We start from the raw sequence: 18607 nt of genomic DNA, 5'->3' as shown, positions 1-18607 counted from the left end.
AACAAACAAGAATTTGCATTTTGTGTATTTTAAAAGGACTTGTTTTAACTGAATTTCTAGACATTGCTTACTTACTGTGAGAGAATAGTGGCTGAAATTTTTTGTCAAAGCCCGTGGTGGGCTCATTCCGAAAGTGTTTCTTTCCAAGGACAAATCACCGGAGACTGAAGACAGCAAATAACTTGAAAACATCTCAGACAGGTGATTAAATGCTCGCCATCGCTTTTGTGAGAGCCATTGCAGTAAGTACAGGTTTTAAGTGATTTTTACTGTAACCGTTTGGACAGGCATCCAACTTGGATTACTTTTCCAAAGTGTGGTCAGGTTTACCGAATCTATGGTTAAACAGATATTACGCCCCCTTTAAAATCAATTTTCTAACAGGTTATGCAATTTATGACGATCTTCGAACAGTGCACTTTGTTTCGAATTTCACACCTTCGTCTCTACTGATGAAAGGCAGAGAATGATTCTCTACTAAGGTGTATTAAGAAATATTACGTTTGGAAAACAAGAAAATCGAAATTCGAACCAAAGTGATAAAATGCAACTTCGCAACTATTAAGCCAACTAGCTATTTGGCTCCGTGGATGCAATAAAATTTCATTTTTGGATTGTAATATATTATTAGACTTTTGTATAAAATTTCATTGCACAGCCATTCAACTTCAATTGAGCCAGTGGCTGGTTATAATTTTTAGAGGAACAGAACGTAAACTTCTAGAAAAACAGCTTTCGTGTCCTGAAAACATGGGAATTTGTAACACATCTAAAGTATATCTTTTAGTATTTTACCATAACTGAGTCAGTTCTTTACTGGTAGGTGCATTATAGGAATGACATTTACGTTAACAATTTATCTGAATTCTGCGCAGACCAGAAGAAACCGAAGCACAAGAATCGGAGAAGGAATTTGCAAGATTATATCACAACAAGGCAATTACATCAGTTGGCATCCATTTAGGATACAGGAAAGTAGCGCATAAGATAAGGCAGTTGTACCAAGGCATGTTGAAACGTAAGTAGTTCAAACTAAAAGATATTTCTGGTCAGGAACACCTGCCTCCATCTAGGCATTTTTCTGCTCGAGTGACCATTTCAAAATACTGACGACTAATAAATTTATGCTATATTAGGCATTCATACATGAGGGTAAAAAATATTAAAAATTCGAAGCTTTGCGATTTCTAATCAGAAGCCTTTTCTAAATACTTTTATCGCAGTCCTGTAAAAAAAATTCCCTAAGGAATATTATTAAGAGAAAAATAAATCAACAGTTGCAATAATATTTTTTTTGACTCGACAGCTAAGTATATCATTTTCATTAAATTAAGTACCTGCAAAAAGTTATCCTCAAAAACGGAATCAACGATCAACGTTTCAAAGCTTTGCTTATTATTTAAAAGAGTTTGCAAATGTTGTTCAGGCTACTGATTTATAATCCTAAGAAATTTTGTTGCTAATTTGAACTTAACTTCGTTATTTCAGATGTCGACTCCAATACCGAGAACATGGCTGGCTCTCCTAATATCAACTCTATATGCAAACGGTGGGAGTCTCTTTTTTTTATTTTCACTTTAGTTACACGTTATTTGGAACCCTCCTCTTTTTCTTCAGCGCTTGATGTTTAACATTCGCTCCTGAGATAGAAAATGAACGATTTTTGCTTCATCACAATCATTTTTATAATATCTAGATCTTCTAGCTGTTACATTAAAGTTGAATGTCGTGTCATAATTCATTTACAAGGACACCTGAAATGGGATTAGTATCCTATCCAGGGGAGTAGCAGTATAGTACACTTTGTGACTTAGTGCTACAGAACCGGAATAAGCTCTACCCTGATGAAGCACTGAGATCGGCAGTTAGGTAGGTAAGTAAGTCAGGTCTGCACTCCAGCCTAGTGGCCCATCCAGCCGGAGCTTAAAACGATTTTTATGGCAAGAAGTGACTGGGAGTATTACCACTACCCCCCTGGATGGGATGCCTCCCTCCGTCCCCCCCCCCTCCCCAAAATTTCAATAGGCTTCCCAGACGATTCGCCAGTAATCATATATACTCCTGGGTGGCCACCACAAATTGGCCACCGTAAAGAGTTTCCTAGGAACTCTTTACGGCGGCCAATTCACATTATCCGCTCGGTTGATAAAACCAAATTATCTTAAGCTTGTTATACCCCTTACCGACGCAGCATCACGGTTTCTTTAGAAACTCACCCCCCCCCCCCTTATAGGTTAAATACAGCTGACATTTAATACTAATAATAAACCATGATTGAAGAAGAAAAATGAGATACTATTTTGTCTTAATTTTCATATCTGGCAAATCAGCAAGATGAACTTTGACTCTCGTTATTCAGGTGTAGGTTTGGGTTCTTCATCATGTTCCTACCAAGTTGAAGGCAAATGGGGAACAATCCTCACCCCTAGATTCTTTGCCAACAACACTTGTAGCTGGTTGATAACAGCGCCCGTCAATCATAAAATCGTCTTAACATTTGAAACATTCCAGCTGTATTATAAAGATGAATTTGGTAGACAAATCGAAACTCGACTGCAAGTTTGGGACGGAGTCGACGACAAAAGCAATTTACTTGGGATTTTTCGCGGCACTAAACGTTCATTTTCTTTGAACTCGAGTGATCGCCATCTTTTCCTTCGCCTATTTTTGGACACCGATGTTCTCCTTAGTAATTTTGAAGGATCTTTCATCTCAACTGCCACTGCAGGTAAAGAGAAAACAGCAAACCTGACTTCCTGTTGTTAGATAAAGACATTGAAATACCACGCACTGGTTACGTACTAGTTTACTACACAAATTTAGTTTTAAACAAACTGAGACAGTTAATAAAGTTTCCCAGAGGCTTCAAATTCCACTTAACATTTAATATTAAAAAAAAAATTGTTTCTCTCTGTGCAGCTTCTAGTATGAATGATTTCTTATTACCAAACGTCTTTAGTATCAATAATGCCACAAGGAACCTTTCAGTTACCGCAGGGCTATTTAAATAGCTGCCTCTAATAAGAAGGCGATAATTCCTTTGAAGTCTCATGTCGTTATCTTCAGTTAACATTTCAGTAGGTGTATCTATGTCTCATAACTTTCTTCGCAATTTATATAATATTAAGTTACATCCACCTTGTGAGCATGTAGAGAACGTCCTTTGACTGCCCTGGCATAATTTGTTTCGGTTTGGATTTATGAGGATATTCATGATTTCTGACTCTCTTTTAGCGGATTGTGCTCTATATGATAATACCTTTCAAAAGGTTTATGGTCCAAGTACTAGAAGTAATGGCGGGAGAAGTCAGTGCACGCTTTTTCTTTAAAATTCGAGTGAAATATAAATGTATGTGTGCCATATGAACACAATTCAATGGTGATGCTATGCGTTCCTTGACGCTGCCAATGGCATTGAATGGCCCGCATTCTGACTTATTAATGTCACTTTTTCCCATTTCTTTATCACCAATTTTTCCACAAAGTTCTCTCTCTTTTTTTTTTAGAAAAGCCAACAGTGAAGATACCAGCCTCTACTGTAAGGGCTCTGTCTGGACATTGGTTGTGGTGTTCAGCCGTGGGTACACCCTCTGTGGACATAACGATAACAAACAACGATGAAGTATTGGTGACTAGCAGTGGCTATGCCTTGATCAGAGTTTATGACGAGGGAACATACACTTGCACTGCAAAAAATCAAGCCGGAATTGATTCAAAAGAAATACAAGTCTCTTTAACAGCAAGTAAGAACACTTTGTTGATTAATAATCCCTTCGGGATAGAAAGTTGGGCTGGGTGGGAGTGGGAGGGGGGGGGGGGGAATGCACAGTTTCCCAGACACTGGCATTGATCCATTATAAGAAAGCCTTGCCTCGAGAAAAGAATGTGAAAAATATTACGAATCCTAGCGCAGTCTCTCTATATGAAAGAAGACAACATTTACATATCCACGACCTCTAGTGCAACTACCGAGCGATCCAAGAAATAAAATAAAATAAACGAAGAAAGAGGTACTGTTCTCATACCGAATCATTCCAACCCATATATGAGATCACAGGAAAAAAGTGAACTTCGACGGGACTTTTAAATGCTTGTGTTTCTTTGGATTTATCACTTCATTAAAAATCTTGTAACAGATTAACCATTTGCAATAATTTTCGAATTATTGCAGAATCTAACATGGTTAATTTATCCTTAAAAGATTACATTATGAGCGGGTGCAATACAGGAATCCTGTAAGCAATCTATAACCAACATATGCATTGCCGATCAAGAACGAGATACTTCTTTTGAATATACGATAAATGCTTCTATTTTCTTTGGTGGTAAAAGACTGTGACAGCCAATGCACCGGTCATGGCCACCTAGAAGATGGAGCAGCACGGAATGACTTTAATTGCCACAATGCGTCACCTCTTGACAGAATCTTGAAATGCATCCCAACAACTACCGTGGACTTGTAAGTATTACTATGAAATAGACCGAATGATTTGATACACACATTTTCATTGGGTCCTGCGTGTAATCTATTATAGGAGCTGTGGTGGCATTGATGATGTCTCCATGGACAACGTCGGTGACACACTCGGCTGTGCCTCGTTTGCCTCTTTTCGTTCTAACGACATTTTTTCATCATCTGTGATCTATCACTGAACAGACTCACGGCAACACGGAATCTATTTGTTAAGAATATTTCGAACTTTGATCAGAAATAAATCCCTTCTCCGAGTTGATAACGTGGATGATAAGAATTATGTGTCAGTTATGTGTCTTCTGATGTCTTTCTGATTGTCTGTCTTTCGATTGCTGCTATCGTCACCATCGCAAAGAACGAGGTCCTTCGTCGCTTTCGATGACAGCACCTCGTTCAAATTATCTTTTTTTTCAATGGCGACTGAAGATATAAATTGAAATAGCTTTCATTATTTATTCTTTATTGATCTTTGGGTTTCCTTTTAGTCATCGCGTGCAATAAGATCCAAGCTAATTCTGAACGTCAATTTCTAAACTGATGTTCATGTGTTAATGGAATTACAGCCTGTTATTTTAAAAATATCTACCAAACAGCTGAAAACGGCTAATGGGAGCTGTGCTATAAAATTTTCACTCGTTTTTTGCGACCTGCAAAATTAATCCTGAATTACCAGCTGTGCAGGCAAGACAAAAGAGGAGATGCAGAAGGGCAGACGAAAATAACACAGATTGGTATTGGAGATGGAGATTTGTTAAGATGCAGCCATAATCTTTATTTTGAAGATATAAACGTGCATAAAAATAGTTATGTACCTAAACTATGGCAACGAATTGTTTCCGTTTGAATGATATGTCTTCGACTCTTATCCTATCTACTGCATAATGCCAATTGAGTTAGTTTTAATCTTTAAGCTTTAAATTCAAAAGTAACGGGAATGTAAAAAAAAATAGCCAAAATACTGAAATTTCTAACTTTGTTTCTTCAAGGGTCCTAAGAAAACTAAAGGTTTATAATCTTCCAGAAAATATATTTCAAAACATGGATTCGTTGAAGATATTGTAAGTATATAAAGACACTCTGTGGCTATTGATAATTTTCGCTGGAAAATACAACAATTGGAAAAAGTTTTGTAAAGCTAATAGAAAATTTTATTCTTGCGACCGAAAATTGGAAATAAAAGGTACCTCTTGTAAAAGGAAGGAAGTGACAAAATAATTTATACTTCTTAATAGTAACATGATGAAAGAGATATTCCTGATGAAAGAATATTCCCATTTCACCCTTTAGAGACCTTCGAGATAATTGCTTATACGAGCTCAATAATGACATGTTCAGTGATCTTGAAGAACTCCGAGAATTGTGAGTAAAATGCTTGTTTCATTTTTTGAAATGTTTTTTTCACCGTACTTACCTTTGATTTAAAAGATGTAATCGTGATAACTAGCAGTAGTAGAAGTATTTAACTTATATCTACGATATAGAGCCAAGAAAAATTCGAAACAATATTTGAAATGTTTTATTTGTGTTACATTTCAATAATGGCAGGTACCTGCAGCAAAACAAAATTGAAGAGCTACCTGAGGGCGTTTTTGATTCGCTTTCTAATTTGCAAATCCTGTAAGTATCTCTACTGCCTACTCTTTCTTAAACTTATCAAAATCGTCAATTACTTATAAGGTTTGAAAGGGACTGTATGTGTTTAAAGGTATCATCATGCGCTTAACGAAACCTTGTGAACTGGAAATTGAAGAGATAGAAGAAATTGAAATTGCTTTACTTCAAAACTCAAACTTCTGTTCTGATAATCTAGGCCATAACCACTTAACTCCTTACAGCGCTTCTCTATATAGTTTATTAATAATGGTAATAGGACTGAATGAATTGGACGAAACGAAGTCCTGTTACCAATCAATCATAACCATTGCAATTTCCGAAAAAAGATACATTTATTTAAATTTTAGAAAATATCTCCAGTTAATACATTTTCTATAGTATTAAATTCCCCCACTTTTTTGAAAATTACTCAGTTTTGTAAGGTAAGTGGTTATTGCTATGGTTATTGTAATTAGTCTTATGATTGGTGGATGTAGCTAAGTGAACGTCGTATGTTTGGCTGCTTCAACCAACTGTCCGAGTACTACTCTTCAGAATAATTAGAGAAAACAAAGCAGCTGATGCACCAATCACATAAGAGGAAATTGTAATGGTTATGATCGATAGAATAATATTTTGTTTTCAACGTAATGCGAGTTTGTTTCTAGCTCTTTTTTTCTCTGTAATAGTGCATATCTTCTTTTTCAGGAATGTGGGACTTAACAGGATTAAAAAGCTTCCAAGAAGAATATTTGCAAACTTGATGACCCTACAGCAACTGTAAGAACAGCGAAATAATCTTTCGTTTTGATTGAAGAATATTTTAGAGCCGGGACACAATTTTTTTAATTTTTTCGGCCGAAATTGGACGGCGCTCCTAGGAGGAAGAACGTTCAATTTGAAGGGGGAGAGGGTGGTGCCCGATGATGTTTTCTATAAACCAAATTTGTTTTTACTTTGGCTTAATTTCATACGGCTATTGCGACGCTACCTACAAAAGTATATGGTGACAGACCAACTCCCCTTCCACTTACTTAAGAGGCTTCCTCTGGTTTTCACACGCACGTTTTCTTCACACCCGCTTGCAGTTCTTAAGTACTTTCTTTAGCCTTGTATCCACGTAGGTAAATTTTATTTTTCTTCTGAGTGTCAGTCATTTACAAAGTTGCCACACGAATAGCCAGAAGCCAGTTAATGAGGAGATTTAGCACTTCGTTTACAAACGGGGGGCTAATTTCTAATTTGCCTTATAGACCCGTAAAAGGGTGGGGAGGGAGGGTCATCATAAGACCGAGTGTATTTACTCTCATATCTTTTTTAATTGTTTCTTGTTGTACTTGTTGTAGGTCGTAACTAATATATATAATAAATTACCATTCCTCAGGGACCTTGCTCGTAACTCCATCAGAGAATTATCAAATGAGTCCCTATTCAACTTGACTTCACTTGTGCGAATGTAAGTTGGAAATGTTTTTTAGTGCATTTGTTTTGAAGTTCTTGGGCAGCCAGATGAACTTGCTGTGTTGATTCTGATAAAACTAGCAGATAACTTTGATATTTATTTTGCTGGTGTAAGAAAAATTTAAAATAGGCGTGGAAAGCGCGCAGATTGTGAGGATTCATAGCTAAATGGAGTGTAATGACTGCATTTGGCTTATTCTGTGATTCATTTATTAAGCGTTTTACCTCTGGTCTCTTTCAGTGATTTCAATTGGAATCAGATAAAGGATCTTCCGGATAGCATATTTGACAACCTTAAGTGTCTGAGTTATATGTGAGTTTATCAGCGACTTTGGATATTTTAGCGCCACTTAGTTGCATTGTTAAACAGCACGCTTTGGACGGGCCTAAGCCCTCTCCCTCCTCAAAATTGAATGAATATATAAGACAGCCTAATAGCTAGTTTGCTGGACTCCAGGGCAGGAGGTCTGGGATCGAGACTTGTTGCGTTCTTGGGCAAAACATATGACTCCCACGGTGCCTATCCCCACCCAGTAGTATAAATGGGTACTTGTTAATTGTCAGGGAAGCCTGATGAAATGCTGGAGGTAACCATGCGATGGACTAATATCCCAACTAGGGGGGGAAGTGATACTCTTATCGCTTCATGCTAAGGAAACCAGAGTAAGTTCAGATGAGTGGGCCACTCGGCTCGACTGCACTATGGTTATGGGTTCAAATCCCGTTCGGGCATGAATTTTTTTCAGGTCCTATTTTCAAGTACTCGTTTCAGTAGTGCTCTTAGCTGCGAGGATCTCTTAATTTAATCTCTTCACTGCAGTGCAAATATATGAATTTTATATATCTAAAATCATCATGCTCTATGGTATTTGAGCATCTCACCATGATAACAAACATTTTTCTTTCTTCCTTCTTGTTTCTTACATGAGAGTAAAACTCTGTGTGAGCCATTTGGGTTTGCTTTGATTCCTTTTCAGAAATCTGCATAGCAACACGCTGTCCATCTTGCGACCAGAAGTTTTTAGAAATCTCAATCGACTGAGAACATTGTAAGTTCCGAGATCTGATGCTCCTTTGTCCTTCCATTTTGTACAAGAGTACTCAGTTAGAATAAGTGAGGAGCTGTTTGTAAATAACTTGTTTACATATCAAATAGTGATGTAAGATTTTCAAAGGATGTCTCCAAATATGAACAATTTGTTGAAATGGAAAAAAATTATTGGTGGGTTTTAAGTAGAAACCAATTTATTTGCATCCGTGTAATTCACATGCTTATAATCCCTCTCGTGCACTCGAATTTGTAACATTACTGGATGATATGAAAAATACCTCAGGGGAAAAGGTTACTTTTATACATTTTTCTGTTTTTTGCTCTCTAGTTCGACTTCTTTTGCATAGAATCAGAAATGGTGCATAGAACAAGTGCTCTTTCCCTAATTGAATATTGAAAATCTTTCAGGGATCTGTCGTATAACAAGATCAAGGAATTACCAGTTGAAATATTTCATGGAACAGTTTTGCTATCACACTTGTAAGTCTGTATACCACATTCGATGGATTCGGTTAAATTAAGTGTCAAAATTAAATTGGGATTGCTTTGTTTTTTTACTTTATTTCTCTCTCTCCTATTGGTACAGAAAACTTGCGCCACTCTCTAAACCAATTAGATACAATATTACAACCAATTACAACTTAGTTGCCCGCGTTTTAAACAGTTTGGTTGGTTTTACCTTCAACTGAGTTCTCATTGGCTGTTAAAGTTACTTTCCTTTCTTCTAAATGGCCGTTGTGTTGACTTTGGTTTTGAATTTACGTCACTCATCGAAAAGCGCTCTAACAATTTCTGTCAGTAATGCGTTTTCTCATCCAATTGCACTCGAAGTAATTGGCTGAAGTAGGTAATAGAGTTCAGTTCATGAGTATTGCTTTGTTTCGTTTTCCTCTTAAGACAGTTTAGAATTTTACGGCGTAGATGGATTTTTCATAGCATATTTAAGAGGGCTATCCTTAATATTTTTTTCTTATAGGGAACTGAGTGGAAACTCGATACAAACTTTACAGGAAAACATTTTTGAGGAGGTGGCTAACCTGCAAACATTGTGAGTGGTTTTTTTTGCAACGAAAATTAAAATGATCTTAATATCCAATTTGTTTTTCAACATTATATATAAAAACTTTGCAATATCAAATAATAATAATAATAATAATAATAATATTGGAAATAACAATAATAATGATAATAATAACAATAATGAGAAAGCAAAATTGAATAAAATAACGGTAATCATGAAAAGTTTACAAGAAATTGTAAAAATAATTAAAGGATGTAGCCAAGTTTCTAGCTGCTTGTATTCATCGTTACATTTGTATACATCTTTTTGGTCTAATATCTTTTCTAATTAATATATTAGGAAAAAAACAAAAGCCAAGAAAAAAAAAGTTAATAAAAACCAAACGCAATAAAAAAATTGTTGCGGTACAAAAAACGTAACTAAGCCTAGTTTGAACTTAGAACTCCGTAAGTGATTGTGCGACAGAATATTTATTTATCATAAATATCACTTTTTCACCTGCTAGAAGGCTTCAAAGCAATAAAATTGCGCACATCCCGAGGGACAGCTTTAAGAATCTTAAAAGATTGAGAAATTTGTAAGTATGATTCTTGATATGGTTATCAACACGAAGAGCCGGTCGGGTAAGGCGACAAAACCAGCTCTTAACTGGTAAATTCTGTGTATTTTTTTTGAGACGTTACAAATAGTCAACTGATGCCTTCATTCTGAGCTGCAAAGAACTAGATACTGAGCTTGGCGATACGCAACAAGCTGGGCCTGCTCTCTCCTGGTTTCAGATATTTCCAAGTTATGAAAATAGATGCGTCTGCCACAAGCCATCAGTTAAAATGATCTCCAACTAGAGAAGCTCTTGATTGCTGACCAACTCTCCTTTTTAGCACCTTAGGTGGTATATAGAGAACAACTTGGAGAATCTACCAACTGATTTTATAGTATATAAGGTTATATAGCGCTAAGTAGATGACATTGTATTTGTATTTTTAGGCATTTGTCAAATAACAACATCTCTTTTATTCCGGATGGCCTTCTTCGAAATTGCCCTAAGCTCAAGACATTGTGAGTGCACAAAGAGTTCTTTTATGAAGGGAATTTCATCAAAACATTCCTTTGTTTATTGTATTATCATTACGAAAATACTAAGACAGGTGCATGGAATTGTATCGTATGGCTTACCATACTTCGTCAAAAATAAATCCATAGAAATTTGAGCGGTTTGATGGAGACCTTGCTCACGCCGTATGGTAAAAGTTGTTTAACCTTGCTACCTTTATCTTTTTTTTTTAATTGATGTTCATTACTAAATGTTGCCCTGTTTGATTTCATCTAAAAAAATAGGGAGTTGGGTGACAACTACTTGACGGCCATTCCAGACCCAATCTCAAGTAACCTTTCGTCAATACTGATCTTGTGAGTAAACTGAGTTCCCCCTTCCCACTACCCTAAGCTTGTTGTCTGAAAAAGAGATCGATTTACATTTCATTTAACTGTGAATATTTGTTCCATTTGGCAACTTCAACAAATAAACGCTTAGATACTCGTGCTTCTACCATTAAATTTAAGCTTTGTAACCTTTTTAAGGCGATGACGTAGTTTCAATAGGCGTGAATGCTTTTCCCAGTAAATTCTTTCTCTCCATTGTTTCTTGAAAATTCTCCATTTTTCTTCATGTTTTTATTTAAGGCAATCCTTAGGCTTACTGCTCTTATACTTAAAATTCATGTCCTCATGTACATTAGATATACTAACTAATCCATTTCATTTGATTAGTGAGGAATTGAAGTAATGAATATTCTTGTTTATTGAGTGTTTATTCACGGAGATCTGTTGTTGGCAGAGCACTAGAAAACAATCAATTTACAGCCATTCCTGAAAACATTGGGGCAATGAAGAACCTACTGCAATTGTGAGTTACTGTCGATTTTGCTTTCCCTTCATAAAGTACGTAAAAGTGAACTTGAACGAGAACTTGAAGTGATAGAGGTCGTGATGAATATCCTCAAAGTTGTTTCCGTGATGTTAGCGGTGAAAGTGATCCTGATTTCGATCCCGATCTTTGAGTCGTGAAGGTGATCTGATCGTCACTGCAGTGGTCCTCGGCGAACGACTGCCAAGTTCAGCCTCAAAGAATTCATTGTTGACTTCTTTATCTGAGCCTCCCGAGTTTATTGTTAAGACAGCGGTCTAAATTATGTAAAGGTAGAGCTCAGCAATGCTATGAAAGGAAGAGGATTGGTTGGGAAAAGTACGACAGAAATTCTAAAATTTTGCAAAGCAGTATCTCTTATTGTGTTACTGTAAATTTTTTTAGTAAATATGAATATAAAATATAATTTTATGAAATCATACGATGTTTGAAATCATTCTTTAGAGACATGTCAAGAAACAAGATCGACCAAATTCCTGAGAGATTGTTAGGCAATCTCAATAGACTCAAACTACTGTGAGTATTAGTATGCAACAGCTTTGTTTACAGGTCATGATTTCATCGAGTCTAAAGAAAATTTCATTTGCCCTTATTGCAAATTTCTGTAAAAAGAAAAGGTTGAGATGAAAAATGAAGGTCACAAACAACCGTCTTGCAGATGGTGGAGAAGTTATTCAACTCATACTTAATTTTAACTCAATCAGTTTTGTCTAATGTCGAAGTGGTTTCCTTAGACTCAACCATGAAACAAATCGAGTCGACAATGTTTTCCTACAATTATTTAACGGCCTTGCAATTTCCTCATGTTTTGTTACAGTGGCAAAATTGTTCACTTTTTGCCTTATACTATGTTACAGGTCATTGCCACAAAATAATATCAGTTCCATATCAAGTCAGACTTTCTCCAATCTCACCGATCTCCAGTATTTGTAAGTTAAATATTATGATTATCACTTTTTTTTATTTCAAATCTGGAATGACTTCAATTCCTAAAGATCACGTTGATGTTTTCAACTTTCAGATTATTGAATGATAATCGCCTTACCCACATTCCAAATCGAGCCTTTAAAAGTTTACAGAAGCTTAAATTCTTGTAAGTTTAAGACATCATTACTATTTTCAATACATCTCGTATTTCTCGATTTTTCATTATTTAACGTGTGTACTTTCTCCAGAATGCTTTCAGAAAACAAAATAGAGCTCATTGGATCTAAGGCTTTCGTTTTAAGCAATTCAAGTATGAGAATGTAAGTTTTGACAAATTTCTTATTTCATATCTATCCATCCACCAATATACATCCTCTGTCCTTACATTCATTCATCTATCCCTCCATATTTCCTTGCATTTTCCTATATATCCTTCCCTCCATCTATCCGTCAGCCCGTCTGTCTGTTAATCCAGACCATTGATTTATTTATTTTACCATCAATTCTCTTTTCCACCCATCCTTCAATTTATCTCTTACCTTATAATTTCAGGTGGCCTTTTCTCAAACATTGAAGTGATCTTAGGACATTCTGGTTTTGTTCCAGTTTACTATAAATCAAAATTTTATTTACATCATTACAATTTAATGTTTTAGAAAAAAAATTTTTCAATCTCTTTTTTAGATATCTGATTCGCACAGCAATGAAAGCAGTACATCTAGAGTCATTTGAGGGCATCGAGGGCCTTTCCACCAAAATGCAAGTATTAAAAACAATCCTTAATGCACAGCTTGTAGAAAAAAAAAAAAAAAACATTAAGACATGAAGACTACTTCAATATTTTCAAAGCTTTGACAGTACCTGTCTTCCTTTTGGCAGAAGCATGAATGAGGGAGAGATAGGGTCGCTGAATTTCAACCAAGAGAATGGTTCAGTGCAATGCAGAGTGCAACTGTAAGTGTTCTGTTAGCTTTGACAATTTCTCACTAGAAGACGGTGGCAAACAGTCGTTTGACATGAACAAAGGTTCAGTTTATCAGAGATGCCAAGGTGACCTTGGAAGTAAATATCTGTCCTTCTGTCTTCCTGTCTTTCTGTCACTCTAGCTGAATGGCTAGCTGGCTCTCTTCCTGACTGAAAAATGCAACACTTTCATACCGAAATGCAAATTCGCTGTTTACAGTATACCAGCAACCTTACTGGAGTGAGCATTTATGCAGCTCACAGGTTATTGAAACGGAAGCCTTAAGATAACATCATGCTACGTGGATGATTTTCCCTCGAGGCAGACCTCATTTTAGTAAAAAGGAACTAATTTCAGTGATACGTAATTGCTATTCTCTTGCTTATCTCCCTTAAATATCAAGAGGCGTTGGACAAAGCGATGAAGAGTATATAGAGTTCGATGACATAGACGAAGACATGAAGGGTGTGTTACGGAGGGTTTTGGAGCAATCCGGTTTTGCACAGTGGTCACAAGATAGCTCCAAATTTTTGCCTTGCCCTGCTGGAACATTTGTTAAATCTGCAGATAAAGGTTCCACGAGTTGTTCAGAATGTCCTCCAGGTAAGAGTGTGATCGATTACGTTCCTTTTTTAATTGAGAAAATGATCCATTGTGAGAATTAAATCAAAACTATGCAGACTATTTCTTGAGAGTTTCCTTCGGAATTTGCTACAGTAAAAAAAATTATTATTCGTTAATGTTGCCATTAGTTTTTATATGATAAGCTGAAGTACGCACACACTTTTGATTGGTTCCCTACTTATAATCTATCGAAGGAAGGACGTACAGATAACATCACCCTCAACAATCGTTCACCTTCTTTAGTATATAAACAAATATATTCCATATTTCCGTTGGTCTGTTCAGGAGTAAATAAAATTTGGTAAGGACATCAGGGCTACACTCGGCTGCGCCTCGTGTGCCACTTTTTTGTTCTAACCACATTTTGACTTCAGCTGTGATCTATTACTGAACAGATGCACGACAACATGGAATCTATTTTCTAAATATTGTGTATCTCCAAAATAGTACGTTACATTAACTAGCGAATTTAACGCACCCTTTACCTGTAGAATACATGTAGTGATCTCAAGGTTAGCCTGCTGGACGCCGGGTTAAAATGCCTGAACCTGACTTTTAATGTATTAAAAGAAGCGGAAGCATTAAAGTTTAACACCTGAATAGAGAGTTAAGGCTCTAAATTGCTTTTTTTTTCTTTTCATGGCTTCTTGTTTCAGGAGGCTTTTTTTCCGATACCTTAGCATACGTCAGCGACCAGTGTAAAAGATGCCCGAACGGGACATTTGTTTCACTCGATAAAAAGCCAGGAAGGCGAGCATTGGATTGTGTCGCATGCCCCCAAGGTAGCAGAAGCTAAAAGATATGCAACTGTCGATATATATGTAACAACGTCTACTATAAAATTTGAACCCTAACCCAAACAAGATCAAACTTTTAATACGAAGAAAGGCTTTTGCAGAAGAATTCTTCACCTAGCATTAACAGTCAGTTAATTAGATTCTTTTTTCGATGCTTCCTTTTTTTCAGTTAGCTAAGACAAAAATATGATCACTGATACGTGAACGCCACTCCGAGATTAACTTATTTAGCCAGCCAACTCAGATACAGTTAAAATGGTTCAGGCATCTATACATCTCTGATGTCATCTTATAACGATCAAACTCTTCTTTACAGGAACGGATACAAACTCTTTTGCCGGATTCCGTGCTTGTAAATGTCTACAAGGATTTTATCGTACCCACCTGTTTAAGGGCTGTAAGGCTTGTCAAAAAGAAGGCTTCCTGTGTATAGACGACTACGTCACACTCAAACCAGGATTTTGGTGGAGGTGGTTTAATGATGTGTACAAAGGTATGTACCAGAACTTTACTCTCAACCTGCGGTCTTCGAAGCCTTCCATCGAAAATAACGAAGTTGAGTATAGTTTTGATCTACCGTTAGCCTACGAATGCCCAAGAAAGGAATCTTGCCTCGGTGGTCTGGATTCGACGTGCAAACAAGGCTACGAGGGCCCGCTTTGCGAGGTTTGCAGCCCTGGGTATCACAAACGACTTCAGACTTGTAAGAAGTGTCCATCAAAGTCTTGGATGGGAGCACAGTTAGCCATCACCATCGCGTTGTTGCTGATTCTAATTGTGGTCATCGTATGGACAAGTGTAAAGAAGAACAGACAGAGCAACAACCAGCGTCCGCTGGTCGACATCATTTTAGCTAGGCTGAAGATAATCATAGGATTTTATCAAGTTACATTTGGACTACTGGATGCTTTTTCATTCATTTCATGGCCAGACTCCTTGTCTGTTATTGCACGGTATTCCGAAATTCTTCAATTTAATGTCCTTCAAATGGCGCCAATGCACTGCCTTTTGCCGCAACTTAAGATAAACGCGTTTGGGAGTTTGTTTGCCATTTTGGCCATCAACATTGGGGCCATTGTATTTGCGGTGGTAGCTTATTGGGTGCGAAAGTTTATGATCCTCAGGAACGACCAGCTTGAAGATGACGATAAATCCAAACAAGTTTCTCAGACTAAAGAACTTGTCTACAGAAATTTGTTTTTCTTCTTATTCGTGACCTACCTTAGCACTTGTTCTAAGACTGCAAATGTTCTCCCACTCTCCTGCCGGGAGCTCTGTTTTACTGACATAGGTTACGGCTGCTTTACTTATCTCAAATCTGATTTCACAGTTGAGTGTCGCAGTCCAAGGTACAAGCGCTTGGTCAACGTTGCATATTTTGCCGTTGTATACATTTTACTTATCCCTTTGGTTTCTTACCTGGTCCTTTGGAAGAAACACAAAAAAGTAAAGGTTACGGAAAACGAATCAAGAGAACAACAAAGATACATCAGTGAACTTGCAGCCGGACTGAGATTTCTTTCCGAGAATTACACCGGCACCTCTTGGTATTGGGAACTCGTCGAGATGGTGCGTAAAGTCATCTTAACATCTGGATTGATCCTCATAGGAGGAGAAAGCAGGGCTTATGTTGGCCTGGCATGTGTGATTTCGGGACTGTATGGTATTTTATTTGCCTATGTAAGCCCAGTTGAAGACCCATTTGAAAATAAAATAATGATTATAACCCTTGCAGTTACGTTCGTAAACCTAGGCATCGGCGCCGTCAGTAAGATCCCCAAGGAGAATGTTCCAGCTTCAATTGATCCATATGTTGACACTGTTACGTTCAATTTGTTAGTGGTTGGAGCCAATACGCTGGTGATTGGTTTACTAGTCGGTAAGTTAACGCACTTACAAAGCTAACCTATTCTACAAGTCCCATAAGGTTAGGAAGTTCACTTATCAATAAAAAAGTTTAGACGAAAGTTTTGTCACGAAACTTTCAACTCATTCTACCAATCGCAGTTTTATCTCCAAAAGCGTACATAGAAGAACTGATCCAGTACCAGCACTCGGCATACCTTGGAAAATGCCACGCATTGCAATATGTTGCCAAATTTCTTGATGAAAAATAATGCAAAGAAATTCTATAGTGAGATTGTTTGTGAGCAAAGAATTAGAAGCAGCTACATCCTCTACTTTAAAGGAAAAAGTTTTCAGGATGCATGGGATGCATAATAGTGTATTTCTATTACTCCATTCAGTGTCTCCGCGTAAAATGTACTCTTGTCATGAGCCAATTGGAAAGGCGTTCATGAAAAAGAAAATACTGAAGCTGCAAGAAATCTACCCAGGAAATTCCGAAATCGTCCCAAAAACTGTTTTCACATAATAACAGCGATTGCCAATATTTCAAACTTTAATCCTTCGCTCAACACTTCAGCCAACGTTATTGCACCTTACTTATTTGTTTTGATTTGTTAAGTAAATTGTAAGCAATTTTCTCAAGAAAGTTTGTGTGGATCCATAAATATATGCTTTTTGCACCACAATTGTTTTTTTCAGTTCAGTACTCCGTCTACCTTTATAATTTTTTGAAAGAATGGCGCAAAAATCCCAAATGGTCCATGTCGTGTTGCTTGGCGATGCTTCTTCCTCTTAACGATTTACAAGGCGAACTCAGAGGGTTGGTGGGAAGGAACATGATAAGGCAGCAGCTTCAAAGTGGACGGATCGGGATGCCGTCCGTGACAGGAGCTGTCAAAGACAGTGGAGCTGTCGACTTCGCTCTTGAGGAAGGTGACGACGAAAGCCAAGATAGTCGGCGTCAACAGGACAACAGGCAGAGTGCGAATTCTTCTAGAAATTCCGGAAGTATTTCGATGAACGATCTTGGCATTTCCGCTTTGGTGGTTCATCCACCCCAAAACGGCAATGAGGCTCCATTGTAAAAAAAAATTAAATTAAAAAAATTCGGAAATACGGATTAGTACAGAATTACTGGGTAGATCACTGTTATAGGTTGTGAAATAAAAACAGTTGTTTCCGGAAATTTCTAGAATGCCTGGCCATGGCAATGTGGTTACTCGAACTTTCTGATGTCAAACCAAGAAATTGTCTGCAGCATTCTATTACGTTATGCACTCATGATTTAATCTACCAGAATACCATTTGTATTACGAAATAATTTCATTTGACCTACAGATAGAAAATCTACCGGAATAGTTGTGTTTTAGACTTCTGAAAATATTTAGAACACGTTGTGGATGTATATAAGTACTTAGTCGTATGCGAGTAATAGCTGCTGCTGTCGGCAGAGATCGACTGTCTAGAAAGCTTTAATGAGAGTGAACTATTGTGCATCTCGAGGAGATTTGAAGACAACATTGAGTTGGTGTTAGTAGTGAACTGATTCAGTTATAGTTTGTACTGTGCTCAAGCAGGTTCTAAGTGGATTATTATTATATTGCTAAAAGTAGTCACTTTTTAATACGAATTATAACCTAGGACTTGTTGTCTAATAAAGTAGTCTGTAGGAATGTAGAATTCTTTCGCCAGTTAAATTATACCGTAACAATCCCGTTTATCAGACTCCTTGATGAGTCAATTTTGATGATTGTTGATGATTATTGGAATAATACATAGTAGCGGGCCATAGTCACATAACATTGTTGCTTCGTGTTTTTTCTTATGTAGACATTGTTTTATGTCGTTGTTCATTTTGCTGTCATTTATTCGGGGATAATTTTTAAATATCAAAAGAAGGCAAGAGATATTCTCTTAGAT

The 18607-nt window shown here is 37.0% G+C and overlaps 1 protein-coding gene across 4 annotated transcripts; it reads left to right on the top strand.

Moving 5' to 3' along the window:
• The first annotated feature begins 58 nt into the window (after positions 1 to 58).
• Positions 59 to 17912, top strand: LOC113668457 (uncharacterized). Of its 4 annotated transcripts, XM_089200787.1 has the most exons (30): positions 59 to 242; positions 876 to 1018; positions 1489 to 1549; positions 2360 to 2728; positions 3507 to 3743; positions 4333 to 4459; positions 5461 to 5532; positions 5762 to 5833; positions 6020 to 6091; positions 6776 to 6847; positions 7452 to 7523; positions 7770 to 7841; positions 8506 to 8577; positions 8988 to 9059; positions 9556 to 9627; positions 10106 to 10177; positions 10588 to 10659; positions 10939 to 11010; positions 11438 to 11506; positions 11972 to 12043; positions 12385 to 12456; positions 12549 to 12620; positions 12703 to 12774; positions 13139 to 13213; positions 13334 to 13408; positions 13822 to 14021; positions 14699 to 14824; positions 15156 to 15332; positions 15423 to 16718; positions 17387 to 17912. In XM_089200787.1, exons 3-30 carry the CDS (start codon positions 1489 to 1491, stop codon positions 17770 to 17772), a joined length of 4350 nt encoding a protein of 1449 aa, XP_089056913.1. In that variant the 5' UTR covers positions 59 to 242; positions 876 to 1018; the 3' UTR covers positions 17773 to 17912. The 4 variants fall into 4 exon arrangements, with proteins under 4 accessions (XP_089056913.1, XP_089056911.1, XP_089056910.1 ...); XM_089200785.1 differs by having other exon boundaries at positions 10109 to 10177; positions 15156 to 16718; XM_089200784.1 differs by having other exon boundaries at positions 15156 to 16718.
• Positions 17913 to 18607: the final 695 nt, after the last annotated feature.

The sequence above is a fragment of the Pocillopora damicornis genome, chromosome 3 (assembly GCF_964200805.1).
Source record: "Pocillopora damicornis chromosome 3, jaPocDami1.2, whole genome shotgun sequence".
Classification (NCBI taxonomy): Eukaryota; Metazoa; Cnidaria; class Anthozoa; order Scleractinia; family Pocilloporidae; genus Pocillopora; species Pocillopora damicornis.
This window is presented reverse-complemented; position numbering and strand designations above follow the sequence as displayed.

Bases quoted from the DNA above. Each gene is read 5' to 3' on its own strand.
- LOC113668457 (XM_089200784.1), top strand. From the start codon at position 1,489: ATGTCGACTCCAATACCGAGAACATGGCTGGCTCTCCTAATATCAACT. The intron at 6,848-7,451 runs GTAAGAACAGCG...ACCATTCCTCAG, and splicing joins TTGATGACCCTACAGCAACT to GGACCTTGCTCGTAACTCCA. The intron at 11,507-11,971 runs GTGAGTTACTGT...ATCATTCTTTAG, and splicing joins ATGAAGAACCTACTGCAATT to AGACATGTCAAGAAACAAGA.